Here is a 24,328-nt window from a genome sequence, read left to right on the forward strand (position 1 = left end):
AAATGGAACTGTGGAGCCCTGCAGGGTATCTCCCTGCCTACAAGAGGCAGCCACTACTCAGAATTTAGATTCGGCAAATTGTTTTCTTGAGGGAATGTGGGCCCAATGTTGCTGGATCTTTCAATTTCTTTAAAAAACAAAAACAAAAAAAAAAACACCTGAAAATCTCCATTTTAATGTTGAATTCCCCAATTTTTAAATAACAAAATCCACTCATAGACCAGACACCTCATGAACTGCCAGCTTGGAATCTCTGTAGGGAACCCACCAATAATGCCCACTGCTGAGTCCCATGCTATCCTGGACTTCATTCCTCTTTCACTTGCATCACCAACACAAAAATGTTGGAACGCTTCTTAAGTACTAAAGTCCATGTGACAAGAACAGAGGTCAAGAAAACTTTGTGGGAATGAGGATGCTGGGCTTAATGTTGCCAGAACAGCTCCAGGTCTTTGCTCAAAACCCATCAACCCCCTGTTAGCAGGAGTGTCCTTGCTCAAAACCTGCCAACTACCCCCACCTTTAGCGGGAGTGAACGTAAATCTTGAAGTTAAAGGGTCCAGAGATAAGAAAGGAAGCCACACACAAAAAAAGAAAAAAAAACAGATGGAACCAGCTGGGACCAAAATGGCAACAAATCTGACCTCCAACAGACCCTGAGCCTCATTATACATTGATTTTACTACATTAGCACACACCTATCAACAGCCAGGACCAGACATTAAGGACCAAAAAAGGATAAAAAGGGGGTGACACCACACTCCCTCAAAAAAGCCCTACCCCTTCCCCGCAGTAAACTAATGCCTATGCATCACTTCCCTTTAGCTTTATTCTTTAAAATTAAATCACTCTCACCAGCTGGGTGAGAAGTTGATCTGTGAACTTAGTTCCAGCTTGTCCATTCTTTGGCCACTGAATAAAGCTTGTGCTGTGTCGGAAGCTTGGTTTCATTATTCACCTACTCAAACCCGAAGGGAAAAATAACCCTCCCCCGCCAAGGCAGGCCCTAGCAGGGTCCGTACACTTATTTCGGTAACATTAGCAGCCGAATCACTCAGCATACCAGCCTAAAGATACATGATGTGAATTTGTGCCTTAAGAAAATTACAATGTTATGGACCAGCCAGCTGCTTATATACAGTTGAAACTGTGAATGCTAAATCTTTGAAGACCAAAGTTCTACTTTATTATTTAATATAGGATGCTTTTGCCAGTTATCTGGTGTCTGTTAGCTCCAAGCCTACCTTTTTATACACCGCACTGTAGGCTGGACCTAGGAATCATGTTTCCCAGACTCCCTTGCCAACTGGCTTTCAGTTAGGTTCAATGAATGGAAGGCACTGGCAAGAGATTGGAAGGCAGGACTTGCAGAGAAGAAAACTCACTTGACTTGGCATCCCTCTAGCAGCAGTGCACAGCAATGTTCCTGCCTTGCTGGGACCCATCAGAGGTACTAGCCGCAGCCTTGGCTGCCCTGCCCCATCTACCCTCAAGGCAGCCTGAGCACCCACCTCTTCGGCTGTCCAAGCTCTACCATTGGGCATCAGGAATTAATCAGTCCTCAAGCATTAGCCCTCTAAGGATGTCTCCAAGATCCTAGATTCTGATAACACCACTTCTTCTCTTCTAACCTTAAAGATGGTAGTCATTTTCTTAAATTATTAATCTCTGCGTTACATAAACATCCACTTCTTGCTCTTTCAACCTTCTGATATCCTGCACTATTTAAATTCCTTCTGTTTGAAATAACTTTACTCAACCCTGACTGATAACAATTATTAGAACAAAAAGTTTATTTTGTATACAAGAATTCCTTTTTCTGAAATCACACTGTGAAGAATAGTTTCTTCAAATCTCAAGATTCTTGCTACAAGAAAGTAGTTACCAAAAAGCCACAAAAAGCAGTTCTGTAAAATAGTTATTATGATTGTTCAGTTATTTATATTTAAAGCCCTCATGACCCATAAAAAGATTATACCTAAAGTGCCATTCATAATTGACATAGCCCTAAACCTGCCTTCACTCTTCTTGAATCTATATCTATACAGGCCAACTGAAGCCAACACCTAGGAAACAACATTCTTAGGAATGTTCTGCCAATTATGCCAGTGGAGTTGGGTCTGGATTTAAGATGAGCTAATAAGTATTTTAAAATTTTTTAAATATGTATTTTAAAATAATTAATTTAAAATTAAAGATCTTTAAAACTTAGTATTTTTTTAATTTTTAATTTTATTTATTTTCTTTAATTTTTTGTCTGCATCAGGTCTTAGTTGTGGCACACAGCATCTTTGTTGAGGCATGCAGGATCTTTCATTGCATCATGCGGGCTTTCTCTCTCTAGTTGTGGTGCATGGGCTCCAGGGCGCATGGGCCCTGTAGTTTGCGGCACGCAGGCTCTCTCGTTGAGGCGCTCTCTCCATCAAACACACATCCCCTGCATTGGAAGGCTGATTCTTTATCACTAGACCACCAGGGAAGTCCCTAAACTTTAGTGTTTATAAACCAGCTCTACTGGGGACTGGAGGATGGTAATTACTCATACTAGAATAGGAGCCTTTGTTTTATGAAAAGCCCCACCTGAGGATATCTTGAGATGTTTAGGTATATGAACATGTGTTTCTCGAAAATGGGATTATATCATTCTTTTCTCTAGAAACACCTATACCAAACTAATAGTTGTGGCTGCTTCTTGGGTAAAGGAATTGTTTAACTGTTGTCTTTTTATAATAAGTTCATATTATTTTTATTATAATGAAAATCATTTTAAAGTTCCTTCAGTGCAAATTTAAAAGACTTGCATTTAAAAGACTGGGATTGGGACTTCCCTGGTGGTTTCAGGTTCGATCATGGGTCAGGGAACTAAGATCCCACATGCCACGGGACAACTAATCCTGCACGCCACAACTACTGAATTTGTGAGCCTCAACTAGAGCCCACATGCCACAAACTACAGAGTCCACATGCTCTGGAACCTGCATGCCACAAGTACAGAGCCCATGCGCCCTACAGCCTGCGCACCAAAAGTAGAGAAGAGAAAACCCGTACACCACAACTAGAGAGAAGCCTGTGTGCCACACCAAAGAGCTCACACGCTGCAACAAATGATCCTGCATGCCTCAACGAAGATCCTGAGTGCCACAACTAAGACCTGACACAGCCAAAAATAAATAAAATAAATAAGTAAATAATAACTAAATCCTTTTTAAAAATTCATCAAATGTTTAAAAAAAAAACAAAAAATAAAAGACTGGTATCGACATTCCCTTTTTAAGGAAAATGCCTAGTGTGTGCCTTTTCCATAAATAGCTATGAGGTGCATTGTACTAAAAGAAAAGTAATATTCCTGCCCCAGGGAATATAAATCTTATTGGCAAGATTCACAGACATCTTTACAATAAGTAGTTAATACATGATAGACTCTTAATACACATTTGTTTAATGAATACATGAATGTACCATCAAAAGTATTTTATTCAAACTCTCATTTCATAGAGGATTAGCCCTGTTCTGTCATTTCTCATACCTAGATCGTATTTCATCACTTCTAAAACACACATTTCTCACTTTTCAACAATCCTGAAATCAGAATAGGACTTATTATAATTGTGATTTTTTAAGTATTGTTTTATAGACAATCTAAAGCATTTTCTCTTTTATACTATAAGATGGTATGTCTTACATTGACAGCATCTTGGATTGAATGAAATACAATACATATTATATTTTCTGTATTTTAGAAAATACATATGACAATTTAGGCATGTTTCCCCCAAGGTTCAACTGAGGAAAGTTCTCCTGTGGCCACTCCATTCAGTGAACATTCAAGCCTCCAGTGATCAGATGAAATCCAAAACTACTGATTTATGAATGTTAAAACCAACAGCTGACAAGTAACAGCTTTATAAAAACTTGTCTGTTCATGAGGGTTTACTTCTCAAATTTTTCAAATTATGCTTGAATGTTAAGCATGTATTTCCTGTTTTGAACTTAATGTTAAGGCATAAGTGTATATAAAAATCATGTGCATTTCTAAGCATTTATGATATACTTAAAATATTTTCATAATTTAGTCTTTGAAATTAATCAAAGGTTTAAAAGGTCTAAGAAATATGAAAATGACTAATCTGTATAAGAACTCTGAGAAGACCAGAGGGCAGACAGTAGAAGCAAGAAGAAATACAATCCTGCAGCCTGTGGAACAAAAGCCACATTCACAGAAAAACAGACAAGATGAAAAGGCAGAGGGCTATGGACCAGATGAAGGAACAAGATAAAACCCCAGAAAAACAACTGAATGAAGTGGAGATAGGCAACCTTCCAGAAAAAGAATTCAGAATAATGATAGTGAAGATGATCCAGAACCTCAGAAAAAGAATGGAGGCAAAGATCGAGAAGATGCAAGAAATGTTTAACCAAGACCTAGAAGAATTAAAGAACGAACACCTAGAAGAATTAAAGAACAAACAAACAGAGATGAACAATACAATAACTGAAATGAAAAATACACTAGAAGGAATCAATAGCAGAATAACTGAGGCAGAAGAATGGATAAGTGACCTGGAAGACAGAATGGTGGAATTCACTGCCGCAGAACAGAATAAAGAAAAAAGAATGAAAAGAAATGAAGACAGCCTAAGAGACCTCTGGGACAACATTAAACACAACAACATTTGCATTATAGGGGTCCCAGAAGGAGAAGAGAGAGAGAAAGGACCCGAGAAAATACTTGAAGAGATTATAGTTGAAAACTTCCCCGACATGGGAAAGGAAATAGCCACCCAAGTCCAGGAAGCACAGAGAGTCCCAGGCAGGATAAACCCAAGGAGAAACACGCCAAGACACACAGTAATCAAATTGACAAAAATTAAAGAGAAAGAAAAATTATTGAAAGCAACAAGGGAAAAATGACAAATAACATACAAGGGAATTCCCATAAGGTTAACAGCTGATTTCTCAGCAGAAACTCTACAAGCCAAAAGGGAGTGGCAGGACATATTTAAAGTGATGAAAGGGAAGAACCTACAACCAAGATTACTCTACCCGCAAGGATCTCATTCAGATTCAATGGAGAAATTGAAAGCTTTACAGACAAGCAAAAGCTAAGAGAATTCAGCACCACCAAATCAGCTCTACATCAAATGCTAAAGGAACGTCTCTAAGTGGGAAACACAAGAGAAGAAAAGGACCTACAAAAACAAACCCAAAACAATTAAGAAAATGGTAATAAGAACATGCATATCGATAATTACCTTAAACGTGAATAGATTAAATGTTCCAACCAAAAGACACAGGCTCGCTGAATGGATACAAAAACAAGACCAATATATATGCTGTCTACAAGAGACCCACTTCAGACCTAGGGACACATACAGACAGAAAGTGAGGGGATGGAAAAAGATAATCCATGCAAAGGGAAATCAAAAGAAAGCTGGAGTAGCAATATTCATATCAGATAAAATAGACTTTAAAATATAGAATGTTACAAGAGACAAGAAAGGACACTACATAATGATCAAAGGATCAATCCAAGGAGAAGAACATAGGAGCACCTCTATACATAAGGCAACTGCTAACAGCTATAAAAGAGGAAATCGACAGTAACACAATAATAGTGGGGGACTTTAACACCTCACTTACACCAATGGACAGATCATCCAAACAGAAAATAAATAAGGAAACAGAAGCTTTAAATGACACAATAGACCAGATATATTTAATTGATAGTTATAGGACATTCCATCCAAAAAGAGCAGATTACATTTTCTTCTCGAGTGTTCACAGAACATTCTCCAGGATAGATCACATCTTGGGCTACAAATCAAGCCTTGGTAAATTTAAGAAAATTGAAATCATATCAAGCATCTTTTCTGACCACAGTGCTATGAGATTACAAATAAATTACAGGGAAAAAAACGTAGAAAAACAAAAACACATGGAGGCTAAACAATACGTTACTAAATAACCAAGAAATCACTGAAGAAATCAAAGAGGAAATCAAAAAATACCTAGAGACAAATGACAACAAAAACATGATGATACAAAACCTATGGGATGCAGCAAAAGCAGTTCTAAAAGGGAAGTTTATAGCAATAAAAGCCTACCTCAAGAAACAAAAGAAATCTCAAATAAACAATCTAACCTTACACCTAAAGGAACTACAGAAAGAAGAACAAACAAAACCCAAAGTTAGCAGAAGGAAAGAAATCATAAAGATCAGAGCAGAAATGAAATAGAAACAAAGAATAGCAAAGATCAATAAAACTAAAAGCTAGTTCTTTGAGAAGATCAACAAAATTGATAAACCATTAGCCAGACTCATCAAGAAAAAGAGGGAGAGGACTCAAATCAATAAAATTAGAAATGAAAAAGGAGAAGTTACAACAGACACCACAGAAATACAAAGCATCCTAAGAGACTACTATAAGCAACTCTATGCCAATAAAATGGACAACCTGGAAGAAATGGACAAACTTTTAGAAAGGTATAACCTTCCAAGAGTGAACCAGGAAGAAATAGAAAATATGAACAGACCAATCCCAGGTAATGAAATTGAAACTGTGATTAAAAATCTTCCAACAAACAAAAGTCCAGGACCAGATGGCTTCACAGGTGAATTCTATCAAACATTTAGAGAAGAGCTAACACCCATCTTTCTCAAACTCTTCCAAAAAATTGCAGAGGAAGGAACACTCCCAAACTCATTCTGTGAGGCCACCATCACCCTAATACCAAAACCAGACAAAGATACTACAAAAAAAGAAAATTACAGACCAATATCACTGATGAATATAGATGCAAAAATCCTCAACAAAATACTAGCAAACAGAGTCCAGCAACACATTAAAAGAAGCATACACCATGATCAAGTGGGATTTATCCCAGGGATGCAAGGATTCTTCAATATACACAAATCAATCAATGTGATACACCGTATTAACAAACTGAAGAATAAAAACCGTATGATCATCTCAATAGATGCAGAAAAACTTTTGACAAAATTCAACACCCATTTCTGATAAAAACTCTCCAGAAAGTGGGCGGAGAGGGAACCTACCTCAACATAATAAGGGCCATATACGACAAACCCACAGCAAACATCATTCTCAATGGTGAAAAACTGAAAGCATTTCCTCTAAGATCAGGAACAAGACAAGGATGTCCACTCTCGCCACTATTTTTCAACATAGTTCTGGAAGGCTTAGCCATTGCAATCAGAGAAGAAAAAGAAATAGAAGGAATACAAATTGGAAAAGAAGAAGTAAATGGTAATGGTATATACCATTCTGTAAAGAATCCAGGTTCACAATCCCCCTTCCCATTCTTCCAGGCCTCTGAAACTAGAATTATTGGCCCATGCACTAAGAAGGCCACTACCCAGATGGCCACCATCAGAACCACAATCTTCAAGATCCCAGTGTGTTGAGCTCTGCAAGATACCTAAAAGAAACCAAATAAATTATTTTCAATACAATGAGCATATGTTGATTGCACAAAGCATACCACCGGCCCTCAGGAGTTTCAGGGATGTGCAAAGCGGGGATATTCACTGAATTTGGGTAACATGATCTGGGCCAGGGCAGAGGGTTTGATTTCGGTGGACCCTGGGCCAAGATGTAGACTTTCTTAGCAGTTCAAGGTTAAACCTCTGACACTATAGAAAATGTCAAGGTCGATATTTAAAATAAGAATGCAGTTTTTCCTAGTCCACAGACACTAACCTGAACTGTTAACTGAAACTAAATGCCCATTTTCACGGTGTTTTTAATTTGCCAGCTGGATCATGAGCAGCAATTTTTTAAAATCAATTGGAATAATCAGTGTCAGAATGCATCACACATCATAAAGATATGTATTGTTTGATGAAACTTTTGCTTTGGGAATATAGATATACGTAGAGAAAGAGAAATGTGTGTACTGAATCATAGTGTAAAATGCATTTATCACTGAAGTCACAGTCAGAAAAGTTTAAAAGACACTGGCTTTTCTAAATCCAGTATTTAGGAAGAATCTACTCTGCCGTTTATGCTGAGCCTTCAAGGTGGGGTCAAAAAGAGAAGAACTCTTATGTTACTCCCACAAGATGACGCACAAAAAGAAAGTTTAAACCAGCTCTGGGGAGATACTACAGTGTTACTGAGCATGACCAAATCATTTCTTTCTACAAACGTATCTACCCAACAAAAATGGTGCCAAAGCAGTGGTGGCCAGCCACTGGAGAGACGTGGCTGTGGTGAGTGCCACGGTCTTTTTATAGGGGTGAAGAATGTTCTAAGTCCACTTGGTCACAAGGACAGGCTTCTGTAAGGGAAAATGAGATTCTATGAGGGAGGATTGCTCTTGGATCACAAGACCCATGACCTTTGATTGATTCTGCAATCTTCTATAAGAAATCTAAAATGCCAACCACCCTGTATGAGGGATAAACGTATGACCCAAGACTTTCTTAAGGGGACCTAGAGCACACAACCTCTCTGGACACCTTTTAGATCAGTAAGATTCCTTCCAGCCCAAATGTTCCATGTTTCTCTGCCTTTTGCACTCAAGGAAAAGGAAATGATTTACCCATGAAGTTGGAACACACTTCCCTTTCACCATCCCTCAAGTGCTATTTTCTCTGTGAGTTTTTAAGTCTTGTTCTAAAGTGGTTTCTCATTTTTATTAAAGGGGTGTAACAATGCCCAGCACTGTCTTTCTTTGATGGATTGTACATGCTGGGAAGGGCTCACCAATTGGCTAGAGGTAAAAGGAGGCTGGTTTAAAAAAAAAAAGTTATTTTTAAAAACTGCAGGGAAATGGGGTTTTCTTTTTCTTTTTTTTTTTTCTTTTTCCAAATTACTGGTATTTCTGAGGCTAAGCTAAAATGCATATGGTGCTGACCACAAGCTCCCATGTACAATACATTTTTTTGCCTTCTGCTTCTCATACCACTAATTAATACTTGCACTAAATCTAATGATTATGAAGATGGTAACAATACCCAGATGGTCATAAAACTGCATTTAGTTTTTTAATTGCTCTGTTCAGCCTTTGTAATGATATGATGCAATATGCTGGAAAGTAATCTCTTTCCTATTATGCATAAGGTCAAATGGGATAATGGACATCCAAGGGAATTGAGAAGATGATGCCAATCTCTTCATCTCTGGGTAGCATTTTTGACAGATGACAGTTCAAGCATTGCTTAAATCCAGAACCGTGCCTCCCTGAAATTCATCAGTGGCCCAGTTCTCACCCACTACAGAATATGTCCATTATTCAGGATGTTGTCTCTTACCCTGCTTCCTTCCCCACCCCAATAAGAGATCCAAACATTCTGTCAGTCCGGTTTCTTTTGTGAGGCAGAGCAACCCCTGGAACTTGCTGGTGTTAATAATGAGATGGGATTGCAGAGCCGTTCTAAGTGCCTGTCATGCACTGCCATCTGCATCGAGCCTTCCTTCCCGAAACTATTGTCAGATTTCCATTTCCCAAGCCCGGCCTGCCGCCTTGCCCTATTACACTGTCTCCTCTACTTTTAGCTACAGCAAGAGCTCAATTGCGCATGATCACTTCCTACGAGCTCCTGTGGTCTTTAAAGCCTTCCTTCTGGCTTCATACGGCTGTGTTGGAACTCAGCCCACAGAGGTGCGAGTGCTGCCTGAGTACCCCCGTGAGCATTCATACACTCATGCATGGAGCACTTTTTACACTTGACTCTGTGCTGTGTACCAGGGACCCGGATCCAGCTGACCTGGCCCTCACCAAGTTTACAGCCTCCATTGCCAGGGGAATTTCTCAGGGCAAGACCAAGAAACAAGCCCACCCATTTTCTCTCTGGACATCACTCCTCAACTCTCTGTAACTTCTAAGCCCTTTTTCTAACTGGGCAAGCCATCCCTTACCCTAACACAAAGCTGAGGTTGACTCAAGAGCTTGGACGTTCAGTGAAGAAATGTCCCAGTGAACACTCACTAGGAACACTCAGTGAAGATTAAAAAGAAAACCCAGAAAGAAAGGAAAATTTTAAAGTACAAATTAAAGATTTAGTTAAAGAAAGATTATTAGAGCACCGCTTTTCAAACATTTTGACTGTGACCTAAAGTAAGAAATAGATTTTATACCCTAATGAAGTATACAGACAAAAGTATTCATAAAACAATACTTACCTTTATTATGCACAAGGTACTCTGATATTTTATACTCTAACTTGTTAAGTTCTATTGTACTTCTTTCCATATTTTTTCATTCTATGAAAAAGTGACATAATAACCCACTGAACTGATTTCATGACTCAATAATGGATTACTATCAGTTTGAAAAATCTGAGATTATAAGCTTCTGGATTGCTAATCCAAACTGATCTGTACTCTCTCCAGAGTTCGTCCAGTACAAACTGCAGTGGACTCTGGTGCCAGTAAAGTACTCAGTCAAGTGTCTGGCTGTCCCACCACATCCATTCTCTACTTCTTCCTGGTCATATGACAGCTCAGCTAGAGGCCACACTTCCCAGCTTCCCTTGTAGTAAGGTAAGACCACATGACTAAATTTCACCAATGAAAGGTGAGTGGAAATGATTGTGTGATTCTGCACTACTTGGTTAAAAGAAAATCCCTTACCCTGGACTTCTGCCTTTTGCCCTTCCTTTCTAGAACCTGGAGTGAGAACAAGGTGACTTGGAGTGTGTAGAGGAGGTTAATGACTTAGGGCCGGCGGGGGTCAGCAAACCACTGTCCATGGAGCAAGTGTGGCCCACAACCTGTTTGGATAATAAAGTTTTATTTGAGCAGTTGCAACAGACACCATAGGTGCCTGCTCTAGAGGGTACAGAGCCTGGGTCCCTGGGTGAGTTCCTGGAGCAGAGCCTTCCCATCTTCCTGAACTGTTCTATAAGAGAAAAGTTAGCTTCTGTCTTGTTTGGTCTCAGCATTTTGGAGTCTCTTCGTTATGGCAGTTTATCCTTGCCTTGTCCAGTGCACCCTCCCGATCCTGTCTGCCTCCAAGCTGCACACCTCTCCCAGGGCAGAACTGTCACTGTCCTCTCAATGCCTCCAGCACCACACTTAGTCCCTTTGTTTATGGATCTGTCTCCACATTAGACTGTTATGCTTCTCAAAAAGAAAGACTCTGGAGATTCACTTTTGTGTCCTTAGCAAAATCCCTGTCACACAGTCGTTTCCCACACATTTGGGTCCCTGGGACTCAGGAGTGAAGGAAGTTTCCCATCTAGGTCCCAAAGACTTCAGATCACCGTCCATGTTTCTGTGGCCTCTTCCCATCCCTCATCCTTATTAACATCAACCTTATTCTCTCCTTTATTCTATTGCTGATAAATTTAGCTTAAGAACTGTCACGAGCTAGTTGATGAGACTGTTCTAAATCTTGGGTAAGTTCAGACTTTCTTGGCATGGGTCCTAAACTGGCACTGGTTAGCTTCTGGTTAGTGCCACTGTATAACCCGTAGCTTCCCTGTATACTGTCTTTTCCTTTGGTCATGGAAAATTAATTTTCTCATGACATTCAGAAGTCTGTGAGTCTTTCTAATCACCCACAAAGTTCCATCCTGAAGAAAACATTCAGGTCTCAAGTTGTCTAAAGAGTTGAACAGATAAACCTACTGTGAGACTCATGCATAGCCAATCTACTACAGACTCAATTTACCACTTCTCACAACTTGCCTTGGATTTTGTTGGACACCTTCCCATTTTAGTGGTACAGAAGGGAGTGACCTAACCAAATCACACAGAAAATGTTCACTAAGCACCAATGGGAACTTAGTGCTAGATAATAAAAGGGTAACAGGCTTCTCTAAGTTTTGCCAATTAAACAAAAAATTTTTTTGCTTGGGGACCCAAAATTTACAAGTATATAATCTTCTAAGGAGGATAAATTAATATTTTGACTTACAGCATTCGAGACTGACTGGTATCGATCAAAGCTGATGAGTACAATGTTATACACAGATGTACACAAAAGATAGTCAATAGTGAGCCAAAATGCACAGATGTTATCTTCAAACTTCCAGTTGAACAGCCTGTGAGGGATGTACAAAGGAATGGAGATCACACCTGTACAGGGAAAAAATGAGGGTAAAGAAAAATAGCACATATCAATGAATACGAAGAGACATAGGAACACAACACAATGAACTATCTGAACTGACCAAAAAGAGCTTGATTATAATTTAGAAATTCATGGTATTTCATCAACAAACTCAGGACTGATCTCCTACACATTCTTTAAATACCATTTTTAAAATAGCTGTCACAAACATCGTACCTTCAATGGCTTCTTATTACTTTCCACATTAAGTTCAGGTCCCAACATGTATTTCCAGGCATATACAGCGCACATCATCTTTGTGTTCATGATCCAACCCAAACAGGATGGGCCACCCTTCCCCCAAACACATCTCGCATTGTCACATCTCTTTGCCTTTGCCAACAACATTCTTTCTTCCTAGAATATCCTCCTCTCTTCTACGGAGAAGTCTATTTAATTCCTTCTAATTCTTCACTTAGTTTAAAAAGTGACATTGTCCTTGTCATCTCTCCTGGAACTTCCTGGGTAGAAGTGACCCCTCTGTCACCTGCCCTCTCATGTACAAATATATCCTACTTTATATCGTTGTCATATGTTAACTTGTTTCTCCTGAGGACTGGGACTGTGTGGGAAGTCGATCTTTGTATTTTTCACAACATCCAGAGTTGACCAATGGCTCGCACATTTAACTCAAGGAAATTAATAACAGCTAATAGGTATTGTGCAATTACCACATGCCGGACATTGTGCTATGTGTATTACATATATCATCTCATTTAACTTTCATAGAAACTTTGTGAGGTAGGCACCATGCTGAGTTAGCAGATAAGGAATCTGAAGTTCAAAAAGGAGACATAATTAGCCCAAGTAAGGGAAAAATTGGATTTGAAACCAAGCAATGTGATTTCATAACCCCTGACTTTAACTGCTATCCTTCACTGAATGAACAAATACCTGAGTGATTCAACTCAGCACAGAAACTGCTTCATTGTGGAAAATGACTGAACTGGGTTCCTTTTCCTTTAGCCTTATAGGGGTTTTCAGTTGTATTGACATTTCAGACAGGTGGTCTACTCACTAAGAAAATAATCTATTAAGTGGAAGCTCGGTTGAAATCTTATTTTGTTGGATATCTTCATATTTTATGAAGGCACTTGGCAGGAATTCCCATTTTCCATATGAGAACCAAGTTAGCCTATCATGAAGAACAATAGTAAAGATAAAAGAAAAGGAAAGGGAAGATTGAAGGAAACCCTGCATTCTCCCAAAACAAGATGACACGAGCACCCCAATGTTCATTGCAGCACTGTTTACAATAGCCAGGTCATGGAAGCAACCTAGATGCCCATTGACAGACGAATGGATAAAGAAGATGTGGTATATATATACAATGGAATATTACTCAGCCATAAAAAGGAATGAAATTGGGTCATTTTTAGAGATGTGGATGCACCTAGAGACTGTCATACAAAGTGAAGTAAATCAGAAAGAGAAAAACAAATATCATATATTAATGCATATATGTGGAATCTAGAAAAATGGTACAGATGAACTGGTTTGCAAGGCAGAAATAGAGACACAGATGTAGAGAACAAACGTATGGACACCAAGGGGGGAAAGTGGGGTGGGGGTGCTGGTGGTGGGATGAATTGGGAGATTGGGATTGACATATATACATTAATATGTATAAAATAGATAACCAATAAGAACCTGCTGTATAAAAAATAAATAAATAAAATAAAATTTTTTAAAATGTATATTTTAAAGATAATTATCATTGTAAAAAAAAAAAAAGACATGACACCATGAAACTCTTAGAAGAGAACATAGGCAAAACATTCTCTGACATAAATCATACCAATCGTTTTCCGTAGGTCAGTCTCCCAAGGCAATAGAAATAAAAGCAAAAATGAACAAATGGAACCTAATCAAACTTATGAGCTGCTGTACAGCAATGAAACCATACACAAAATGAAAAGACAACCTACAGACTGGGAGAAGATATTTGCAAATGATGCGACCGACAAGGGCTCAATTTCCAAAATATACAAACAGCTCATACAACTCAATAACAAAAAAAACACAACCCAATCAAAAATGGACAGAAGACCTAAATAGACATTTCTCCAAAGAAGACATAGAGATGGCCAACAGGTACATGAAAGGATGCTCAACATTGCTAATTATTAGAGAAATGCAAATCAAAACAACAATGAGGTACTACCTCACACCAGTCAGAATGACCATCATTAAAAAGTCTACAAATAACAAATACTGGAGAGGGTGTGGAGAAAAGAGAACCCTCTTACACTGTTGGTGGGAATGTAAGTTGGTGCAGCCACTATGGAAAACAGTATGGAGGTTCCTCAAAAAACTAAAAATAGAGTTGCCATATGATCCTGCAAACCCAATCCTGGGCATATATCCAGACAAAACTATAATTTGAAAAGATACATGCACCCAATACTCATTGAAGCAATATTTACAATAGGCAAGCGAGGGAAACAACCTTAAAAAAAAAAAAAAGATGACATGAGGATATAAAGGTGTTGTTTTAGAACCAGTGTAAGGAAATGCAGAACTTAGTCTCCTGTACCTAGATTTACATACAAATATGAGAGACAAGACACCATTGAGAAGAAGAGTTGTATGGTCAGTTCTTACCTGTAGTTCAAATTGCCTGCTTGTTTTATATTTTAACTGTATGTGTATGTATGTATATGTGTGTGTGTATATATATCTTTTAGGATGCTAAACATTTCTGGCATATTTTATTTTTTTAATTGAAGTATAGTTGATTTACAGTATTGTGTTAGTTTCAGGTGTACACCATAGTGATTCAGTGTTTTTGAAGATTATACTCCATTATAGGTTATTACAAGATAATGGGTGTAGTTCTCTGATCTTCCTATGGTACCTTCCATCTCAAAGGGGTGTGTGTGTGTGTGTGTGTGTGTGTGTGTGTGTGTGTGTGTGTGTGTGTGCACCCGTGATATCTCAGGATCACCTGAGATAAATCGAAGTATCTTCAAAACAGAGAAATTTATTATATTTTGGCCCAGAGTTGTGGCTTCCAGTGTTCCCGACAGGAGCATTTTCCACATACACACTCATTTCCTCCCCTGGATGAGAAAGAAGAGTGGGATGCCACCAATCATTTGCATTACAGATGCCATTGTCTATTTATTGATAATGTTTTTCGCAAACTTTCTGAATTAGATAAAAGAGAAAGCTGTGTTCAAATCCTCTGGAGCTGCTTGAAATAGCAGTTAATTGAAAACAGGCTCAAGTCTATTCCTTTTGTTTTAATGAAACCCTGCTGTCACCTTGAGTTCTTTGGGATGGTTTAGTACAAGCGTCATGCTCAGTTCCTCTGTCTTGTTGAGTGGTTTTGCGGCTCCTTCCAAAGGAGTTTCAGAACCTGAAACTGAACCTGAAACCATGAACCTGAAATACATCTGTGATATACCCACTCCTAGGTGTTTCCATAACTTCCACTCTGGAGTCATGCTTCTGGGTCAAATAGACTTGATAAGAAAAACTAATAGTCAGGTCCTTGAAAAGAGCAATAAGCCTTTGGCATGACCAATTGTGGGGGTGGGGAGGCAGGGGAGTGAGGGAAAACAAACTATATTAAAAGAAGATGGTGAAGCAAATAAAAAGGAAGTGAAGGAACCAGGGGGAGGAGAGAAGAAACCCTCTGCTACACCCTCCACCCCTAGCTCACTCTGCTACACCCTATCTGGCATCAAATACACCGTACACACACCCTCAGATTCTTGCATGGGTTTCCTGGGCATGAACCACTCTTCCCTCAGAGGCTCCTTTTGTTTACTCCAATGCATCTTCCTCAGTGAGCCCTACCCCTGAAGTTTACATTGCAACCTCTACCTCTAACACATTTCCTCCCTGCTATTATGTTTTTCTCAGTAGCAATGATCAACCTCTAAAATGCTATGTAGTTTTATTTACTTATTTATACTGTTTACTTTCCTCTCCCCGCCCCTGCTCCCAGGAAAAATACAAGCACCACGAGGGTAAGGATTTTTGTCTGTATTTTCACTGATATATCCCCAACACCTAAATGGGTGCCTGGTTCAAAATAAATCAGTATGGGATGAATGAATAGATGAGGATGGGAAAGCCCAGTTTGTGTAAAAATTGTCACCAGTCCAGTATCGCCCCTTCTTTCTGAAGCCAGTTAAGAAGCTGCATCTTCCATGAGAAAATGATAATCAAAACGTCGGGGGAGGAACTTCCCTGGTGGTCCAGTGGTTAAGACTCCGTGCTTCCACTGCAGGGGGTGAGGGTTTGATCCCTGGTGGGGGAACTAAAATCCCACATGCCATGCCAAGTGGCACAGTCAAAAAAAAAAGGTAGGGGGAGCTAAAAGCCTCAAAGAATTCTTTGGGCCAGCAGAGGAGTGTGCAGATAACAGTGATTGTATAGAGGGTATTATGGACTAAATGTTTGTGTCCCCCCACCAAAAGTCATATGTTGAAACCCAAACCCCCAGGGTGATAGGACCTATAAGGAAGTAATTAAAGTTAAATTAGGTCGTAAGGGTAGAGCTCTAATCCAATAGGATTAGTGTCCTTATAAGAAGAAACACCAGAGAGCTCACTTGCTAGCTCTGTCTCCAGGCCATATGAGGGTGAAGCAAGAAGGCAGCCATTTACAACCCAGGGAGAGAGCCCTCACCAGGAACCAAATCAGCTGGCACCTAAATCTGGGATTTCCCAGTCTCCACAGCTGTGAGAAAGTAAATTGCTGTTAAGTCACCCAGACTGTGATTATTTTGTTGGGGCAGCCCAAGCTGACTAACACAGAGGGAAAGAGAAGAGTCCTGAACCAAGGCATGAAGGTACAGGCATACTTCATTCTATTGTGCTTCACTTTATTGCACTTCATGGATATTGCATATGTTACAAATTGAAGGTTCGTGGCAACCCTGCATCGAGCAAAGTCTATCGGCACTATTTTTTCCAACAGCATTTGCTTACTTTGTGTCTCTGTGTCACATTTTGCTAATTCTCGCAATATTTTTAATTTTTTATTATTATATTTGTTATGGTGATCTTTGATGTTACTATTTTAATTGTTTTGGAGCTCCACGAACTGTGCCCATGTAAGGCGGTGAACTTAATAAATGTCATGTACGTTCTGACTACTCCACCACCCTACCATTTCCCAGTCTCTATCCTCTCCTCAGGTTTCACTATTCCCTGAGACACAACAATATTGAAATTAAGCCAATTAATAACCCTAAAATGACCTCTAAGTATTCAAGTGAAAGGAAGAGTCAATGGATGCGGCAATTGTCACTGTTGTCTTATTTTAAGAAATTGCCACCAGGCACCCCAACCTTCAGCAGCCACCACCCTGATCAGTCAGCATCCGTCACCATCGAGGCAAGACCTTCCATGAGCAAAAAGAGTATGATCCAATGAAGGCTCAGATGCTCGTTAGCATTTTCTAACAATAGAGTATTTTTTAATTAAGGTATGTACATTTTTTTTTAGACATAATGCTTTTGCACACTTAATAGACTACACCTATACCTTTTATATGCACTGGGAAACCAACGAATTCATGTGACTATTATTTTGATATTTGTTTTATTGCAGTGGTCTGGAACTGAACCCACAGTACCTCTGAGGTATGCCTGTACTAAAGATAAACTTTGCCATCCTGAAAATGTGGTTCAGACTCTGTCATCAGCAGCCACCTTTTGCCCTTGAAGATCCTGTCTGGATCATCCATCACATGCTTATGTAGGCCATACATGCCCACACAAATGTAGATGTGGAAGAGGTACCCACAGATGGAAACATCAGTTATGTGATACCAATTTTATAGATATCAATTAAGATATAAATAGTATATTTTTCTGGAATAGTGTATAGATGACATATATCAGCGTAGCTAGTACTGGAATTTTTCCTCAATAAGTCTTTGCTTTTCAACTAAATTCAGCCTGGGAAGCTTCTCAGGTGCCACAAATTTAAATTCTCAACAGGAGGCCAGTTCGAAAACCTGTGAAAAGAGGACATTCAGCCAGAAAGCCCACCATACCGAGTACATGTGACACTCTCATCTGCACTGGCATCGCCACATGGTTCTGGAGCTCTGGGTCTCATGACCCCAAATATTAAGAATTGCTGTCTTGTAGCTACAGAAAATCTCTCACAAGTTCTGCCCTGGTCCACTGCTACCACCATGAGGTCCTACAGGCTCAGAGCTGAAAGGTACACTTTCGACCATGGCAAAGGAGAAAGAAGAGCGTTGACACAAAACTCAAATCTTGTTACAAAATGCTCTCAGAGACTGCTAAGTCTTGTGCTGTCATGGTGAATATTGTGTTAGAAAGTGGACCTCTGGATGAAGCTGGCAGGGGGCAGGGGAAACATGAAGGATGAGACCGGCAGATTAAGAGATTCTGGCCTGTGTCCAATCGCTCTCACCTGGAGCAAAGCCATTTCTTTTCCCATCCACCTGCTGATGGAGGGAGGCCACCAGGACTGCTGAATCATCACATCTGCAGGGACATTTCTCAAAGACAAACCACATCTTTACGTTGTGGTGCTCAAGCCCACGATGGTGGGGCTGCCATGATGCTGACATTGGGCCTTACACAGAGGCACTCTCTTCTTGTCTAGAACCATCTTCATTCGAAAGTTTCAGGCCTCAGGCTGTCTCAGTTGGATATAGTTTTACCCCATCCCTCCTGACCACCAGGTATTCAGGGCCTAACTCCCTTTGGGGTAGTCAAAATACATTTTCCACTTTAAGCACTGAGTGTCACCTAAAAGTTGTACAGTTCTGTGAAGAAGGAGGAGAGGGATACATATATTTATAATAGAATATTCTCTGTTCACATAAATACACTTGTGTATTTATCTGTGTTTATGTGAGCATAGAGAATGATGTGGAGGGATCTACATCAAGTTGTTAATGTTGGTTACCTGGAGGGGCAGAACTGAGGAGAGAAATGGGGAGATTGTTGCATTTTTTAATACTTCTATATTGGCTACCCACTTTTTTCTGTGACCCTATAATTTCTATACCAGGATTCCTAAGTCAATCTCTCCAACTAGAAGTTTCCTCCAAAACTTTTATCATTGCAATATCAGAAGCAGAAGCTGCTTTCACAAATGCTCCCTAATTCTGTGAATAGTGTCATACTCTTGCCCCCAGAACTCAGTCTTCAACACATCTTCCTCTTTCTCCTGCCTGACCCCACCTTGCAGCTCTGCTCACGAACTTCTTTTCCACCCTCACACTCACTCAGAGCCCACTGCTGATTTCTGCCAAGGTCACTGCAGGATTCTCTCTGAAATGAAGCTACCCTCTGCTCCAGCTTTTTCCACCGGCTACATCTCTTCTGATGCCTCTGAGGTAAATCTTCAACCCATTCAATCATTCACTTAAATCTCACATTGCCTGCTGAATAAACTCCAATCCAGACTCACACTAGTAGTCAAGGGCCTTCACTATATAGATTCCAACTACTCCAGCTTCACCCTCAGCTGTTCTCATACAGCCCATTTGCACACTAGCCAGCCTGGAGCTCACACTTAGGAAGGTATACACGATGATTTTCTACCAGCATATCGTTGCTGATTTTTGGAATACTCTTTCCTCTCCATCTCTGCCTATGGAAATTCTACCCACCCTTTAAAGTTCATTTCAGAGGCCACTACCCACTAACCAAATGTGCTTTCTCCCTCCTCTGAGTGCCCGCAGCACTGGGTGGGTCTTCATGGGTTCTCATATCAACCTGTCCTGTTATAGTCATTTCTGAACTTCTCTTATCTACTCTACTGTATTGAAACCTTATTAAAGAAAGAGATTAACCTAGTCTTCTCGATATCTCCTCATTATCTAACTGTACTTGGTCCCTAACAGTACTTACATGGTAGGTACTCTACTAACATTTGTGTACTTGGTTTGAGTTGACATTTATCTTCAGAGAGATCAAGAGTGAAAAGACTAACATTTGTTGAGCAATCACTGTGTTCCAGGCAATAAAGTAAGTATTTTTTGAGTTTTGTTTCGTTGTAACGTAAATGCAAGCGTTTATATAGCTGTACACAATAACAGATTAAATTATACTAGAAGCTCCTATAAAACCATATCATCAGTTGACACTTCTGCATATTCACTCATTATGATAAGCATTGTTAAAAAATGATCATCAGGCAGTAAGAAATTATATAGTGCATGTTTTCAAAGAAAGATTACTTTGATTTCAATCATCTCTTACAATTATTAACACTGTGGTTCCATATTATATGCAAGGGAGTTAAGTGTTGGGTGTACTTTACAACATTCTATGCCATATTATAAAATAATATTATTAACTATACTATGTAATTGACCTGAACATCCTATTTTCTGATTGTGCCGATTACCAGCATATACATTATTTCCTATTACTCCAACACTGTGATATTAAAGAAACTATGCTTACTTAAAAAGGAATACTTATAAACCTAAACATATGAGGAAAATAGGTCCAAAAACAAATAACTCATAGACTAAAGCAATACTGGACTTATTTTTATTCCATAAAAAGAACAGTTTTCAGATGAAAATTCCCCTACAAACCTGATTTACATATATATAACATGCCCATACAGTGCCGTATAGCCTCCCCTGAGTTTCAATCCTTAAACTTTTTGTTTTTAATAATAAAAATAAAATAATGAAATAATTATTGAAATAATAATAATAAAAGCTTATTTTAAGGTTTCAGAAATGAATTATAACTGAAAAAGATTATCTTAAATAAAGATATGTAACTTACCAACAAAGAAGTCAGAAATGGCCAAGTTAAGGAAAAAGTAATTACTTCGATGTCTAAGGTTTTTGTCCACCACAAAAGCTAAAATGACCACAGCATTTCCTACCATTATAGCAAAAGCTAGTAAGCGCATTAAAAATGCTAAAGCAATGCTAGTTTCTGATGGTAAATCAGTTGTGTCATTAGTAGCTGGCATCACATCAAATGATGAAGAAACGTAATACAGCAAACTAAGCTGGAAAGACAATTCTGACAAGTGTGTTTTCTAATCGAATACCTAAAATATATAGTCTCCTACTCATAACAACAGTTTTTAAAATCTAATGCTGATTTCATAGTACTTCCTGATTCTTGATAAAGCAAACTTGTGTTAACAGTTTCCCTTTAACTGACACTGAGAAAGTATTTCCAAAAGACAGTGAAATGTTTTATCTTAAACATTTTGATGTGACTCATCCATCTCCCATTAATAGAGCAATATTATATAATATATATAAAATATAATTGATACACTATATAGGTAAGGAAGTGGGCTCAAATGAGAAGATACAGATCCAGTTAAATATTCCCGTCTGACCAAGATAGAATATCAGGGGCTGAATTCACCATCCCATCTGAAACAATGAAAAAACTGTACAAAATATATGAAACCATAGTTTCTGAGGCATGGACATCAGTCAGTGAAGGACAGTGATCCCTGAGAAGGGGAGAAAATGAGGTGAGCCCTGCAGTTGCCCCAGCTCACTGTCTTGAGAGAGTTTCCAGGGCACAGAGCAGAGAGGAGCATCCAGGGGGAGCCCAGTAGATTCCCTGAGATGAGGAGGTAGAGCTGAGAGTCGGGCAGTACCAGACAGAACTCTATGCTTCAGAGCTGCAAAGGGCCCTCCTCAAGTATTTACGAGGGTACTGACCAGCACAGTATGTGGGGAAATGTTCTCAGACAGGAAGAAGAACCACTCAAAAAGATTAGAAGGAACAAAACCCAGGGATCACAAGGGGCCAGTTACAGACTTTGTTCCCACCAGCCAGACTGACAAAACTCAATTCACGGGGCATTGGGTAATATATTCAGAAAGGTCTTGCCTCAGTAGTCAGAAATAGGTAGCCCTATACCGAATACTGCTTGGATCCTGCCTCACAAATCTTAAAAGCAAGATCTGAAAGGACCAAACCAGTTCCAAGTAACTTAACGGCAGCTCTGAACACAGCTCAAGAATATTTATAGAACATAAAAATATCCAGTCCCCAGCAAGGTAAAATTTATAATGTCTGGAATCCAATTAAGAATTATCAGGCATGCCAAGAAGCAGGCAAATAAGACCCATAATGCAGAGAAAAATCAATCAGTTGAAACCACCCATAACTGGCATAGATATTAGAATTAATAGATAAGGACATTAAAGCAGTTATTATAGCTGTATTCCATATTTTTAAACAGATATATAAAGAAATAAAAGTATTTTTAAAAGACCCAAATCAAACTTCTAGAAATGAAAACTGAAATGCCTGAACTAAAAATACATTACAAAGGATTAATGACAAATCAGAAATTGCAGAAGAAGAGATTAGTGAATTTGAACATATAGCAAAGTAAACTACCCAAAATAAAAAACAGAGATAAAGGAGAATTTTTTTTCAATTTAACAGAGCTTCAGGGGAGGGATAAATTGGAAGATTGGGATTGACATACATACTACTATATATAAAACAGATAACTAATAAGGACCTACTGTATAGCACAGGGAACTCTACTCAGTACTCTGTAACGGCCTATATGGGAAAAGAATCTAAAAAAGAGTAGATATATGTATATGTATAATTGATTCACTTTGCTGTACACCTGAAACTAACACAACATTGTAAATCAACTATACTCCAATAAAAATTTAAAAATAAATAAAGGAGATGCTGCACCCATCAAAAATTTAACAGAGCTTCACTAAGCTGTAGGACAACTTCAAGTGACCTAATATATGCCTACAGAAGTCCCTGCAGGAAAGTAGAGAGCAGGGAACAGAAGAAAAAAATTGCAGAAATAATGGGCAAAAGCTTTCAAAGTTTGATGAAAACTATAAACCAAGAAGTTCAATGAACCTCAAACACAAGAAACATGATGAAAACTGCACAAAGCACATCAAATCAAACTGTTCAAAACCAGTGTTTAAAAAAAAATCTTAAGAGCAGCCAGAGGAGGGAAAATTACATAAAAAATAAAAAAGATATGGATGACAGCAGATTTCTCATCAGAAACAATGTAAGCAAGAAGATACTAGTCCAACATCTTTCAAGGGTTGAAAGAAAAAAAATGTCACCCTAGAATTCTGTACCTAATAAAAATAACTTTCAAAAACAAAGGTGAAATAAAGAGTTTTTCAGATGTATAAGAGCTGAAAGGATTCATCATCAACAAACTAGCACTACAAGAAATGTGAAAGGAAGTTCTTCAGGCAGAAGGAAAATGAATCCAAATGGGCATAGGAATCTATACAAAGGAATGAAGAACAACAGAAATGGAGGTTTTCTTGCTTGTCTCTCCTAGTAGAAATAAGTCGCTAAGGGCTAAGGCTGCATTTTGTTTCATTCTGTTTTATTACTTTTTGTTTAAGTATGATATACACGACAAAAGTACATAAATCGGGACTTCCCCGGTGGTCCAGTGGCTAAGACTACACCTTCCAATGCAGGGGGTGCAGGTTCGATCCCTGGCTGGGGAACTAAGATCCCACATGCTGCGCAGTGTGGCCAAAATTTAAAAAACAAACAAAAGTACATAAATCATAAGTGTATAAAATACATGTCATAGATGTATAATTGATTAATTTTTACAAATTGAACATACCCATGTAACCACCACCCAAATCAAGAAACACTCAGCCCTCATGGGTAAGACTATCCTGACATCTATAATCATAAATTAACTGTGCCTATTTTTGTATTTTATAAATGAAATTATACATTCAAAATTTACATTAGAATTGGGAGATTGGGATTGACATATATACCCTAATATGTATAAAATGGATAACTAATAAGAACCTGCTGTATAAAAAATAAAATAAAATTCAAAAAGATTTACATTAAAATACTTCACATATATTCTATATGACATGATTAAATTATAAAGAAATTTATATATTCTACTCCACTATAATTTATTAATTTCATTTGCAATGCTTTTAAATTTATTAAAGTGAAGAATAAAAGGAATTGGTTACATTTCCCCTTTCTTTACAATTTCACTGGAAGGAAAAAACTATTCTTTCTCACTTGGTAACCATAACCTGAGCCTGGAGATTCCTTATTGGACAATTCTACTTCATATGTACTCTTTAGGTATCCACTTCAAAAACCAAGAATAGGATCTGGGTAATAAAAAGGTAAATACCTCTGAGTTCAGAACTTACATGTCTTTCATATATACATAGTTTCCCAAAGAAGAAACACTCTGATGAAGCAAGTGGCAAGCTATCTCTCCCCACTCCATCCCATTCTCCTTATATC

General features: G+C 38.6%; 1 protein-coding gene across 1 annotated transcript; it reads right to left on the reverse strand.

Annotated features, from left to right (window-relative positions):
• Nucleotides 1-817: 817 nt before the first annotated feature.
• Nucleotides 818-24,328, reverse strand: HRH4 (histamine receptor H4). The gene is made up of 3 exons (XM_082417662.1): nucleotides 20,831-24,328; nucleotides 11,887-12,047; nucleotides 818-7,440 (listed from the first exon to the last, which is right to left on the reverse strand). The coding sequence occupies exons 1-3, from the start codon at nucleotides 21,021-21,023 to the stop codon at nucleotides 7,054-7,056; spliced, it is 741 nt and encodes a 246-aa protein (XP_082273788.1). The 5' UTR covers nucleotides 21,024-24,328; the 3' UTR covers nucleotides 818-7,053.

Source organism: Balaenoptera physalus (assembly GCF_965194825.1).
Source record: "Balaenoptera physalus genome assembly, chromosome: 12".
NCBI classification, from domain to species: domain Eukaryota; kingdom Metazoa; phylum Chordata; class Mammalia; order Artiodactyla; family Balaenopteridae; genus Balaenoptera; species Balaenoptera physalus.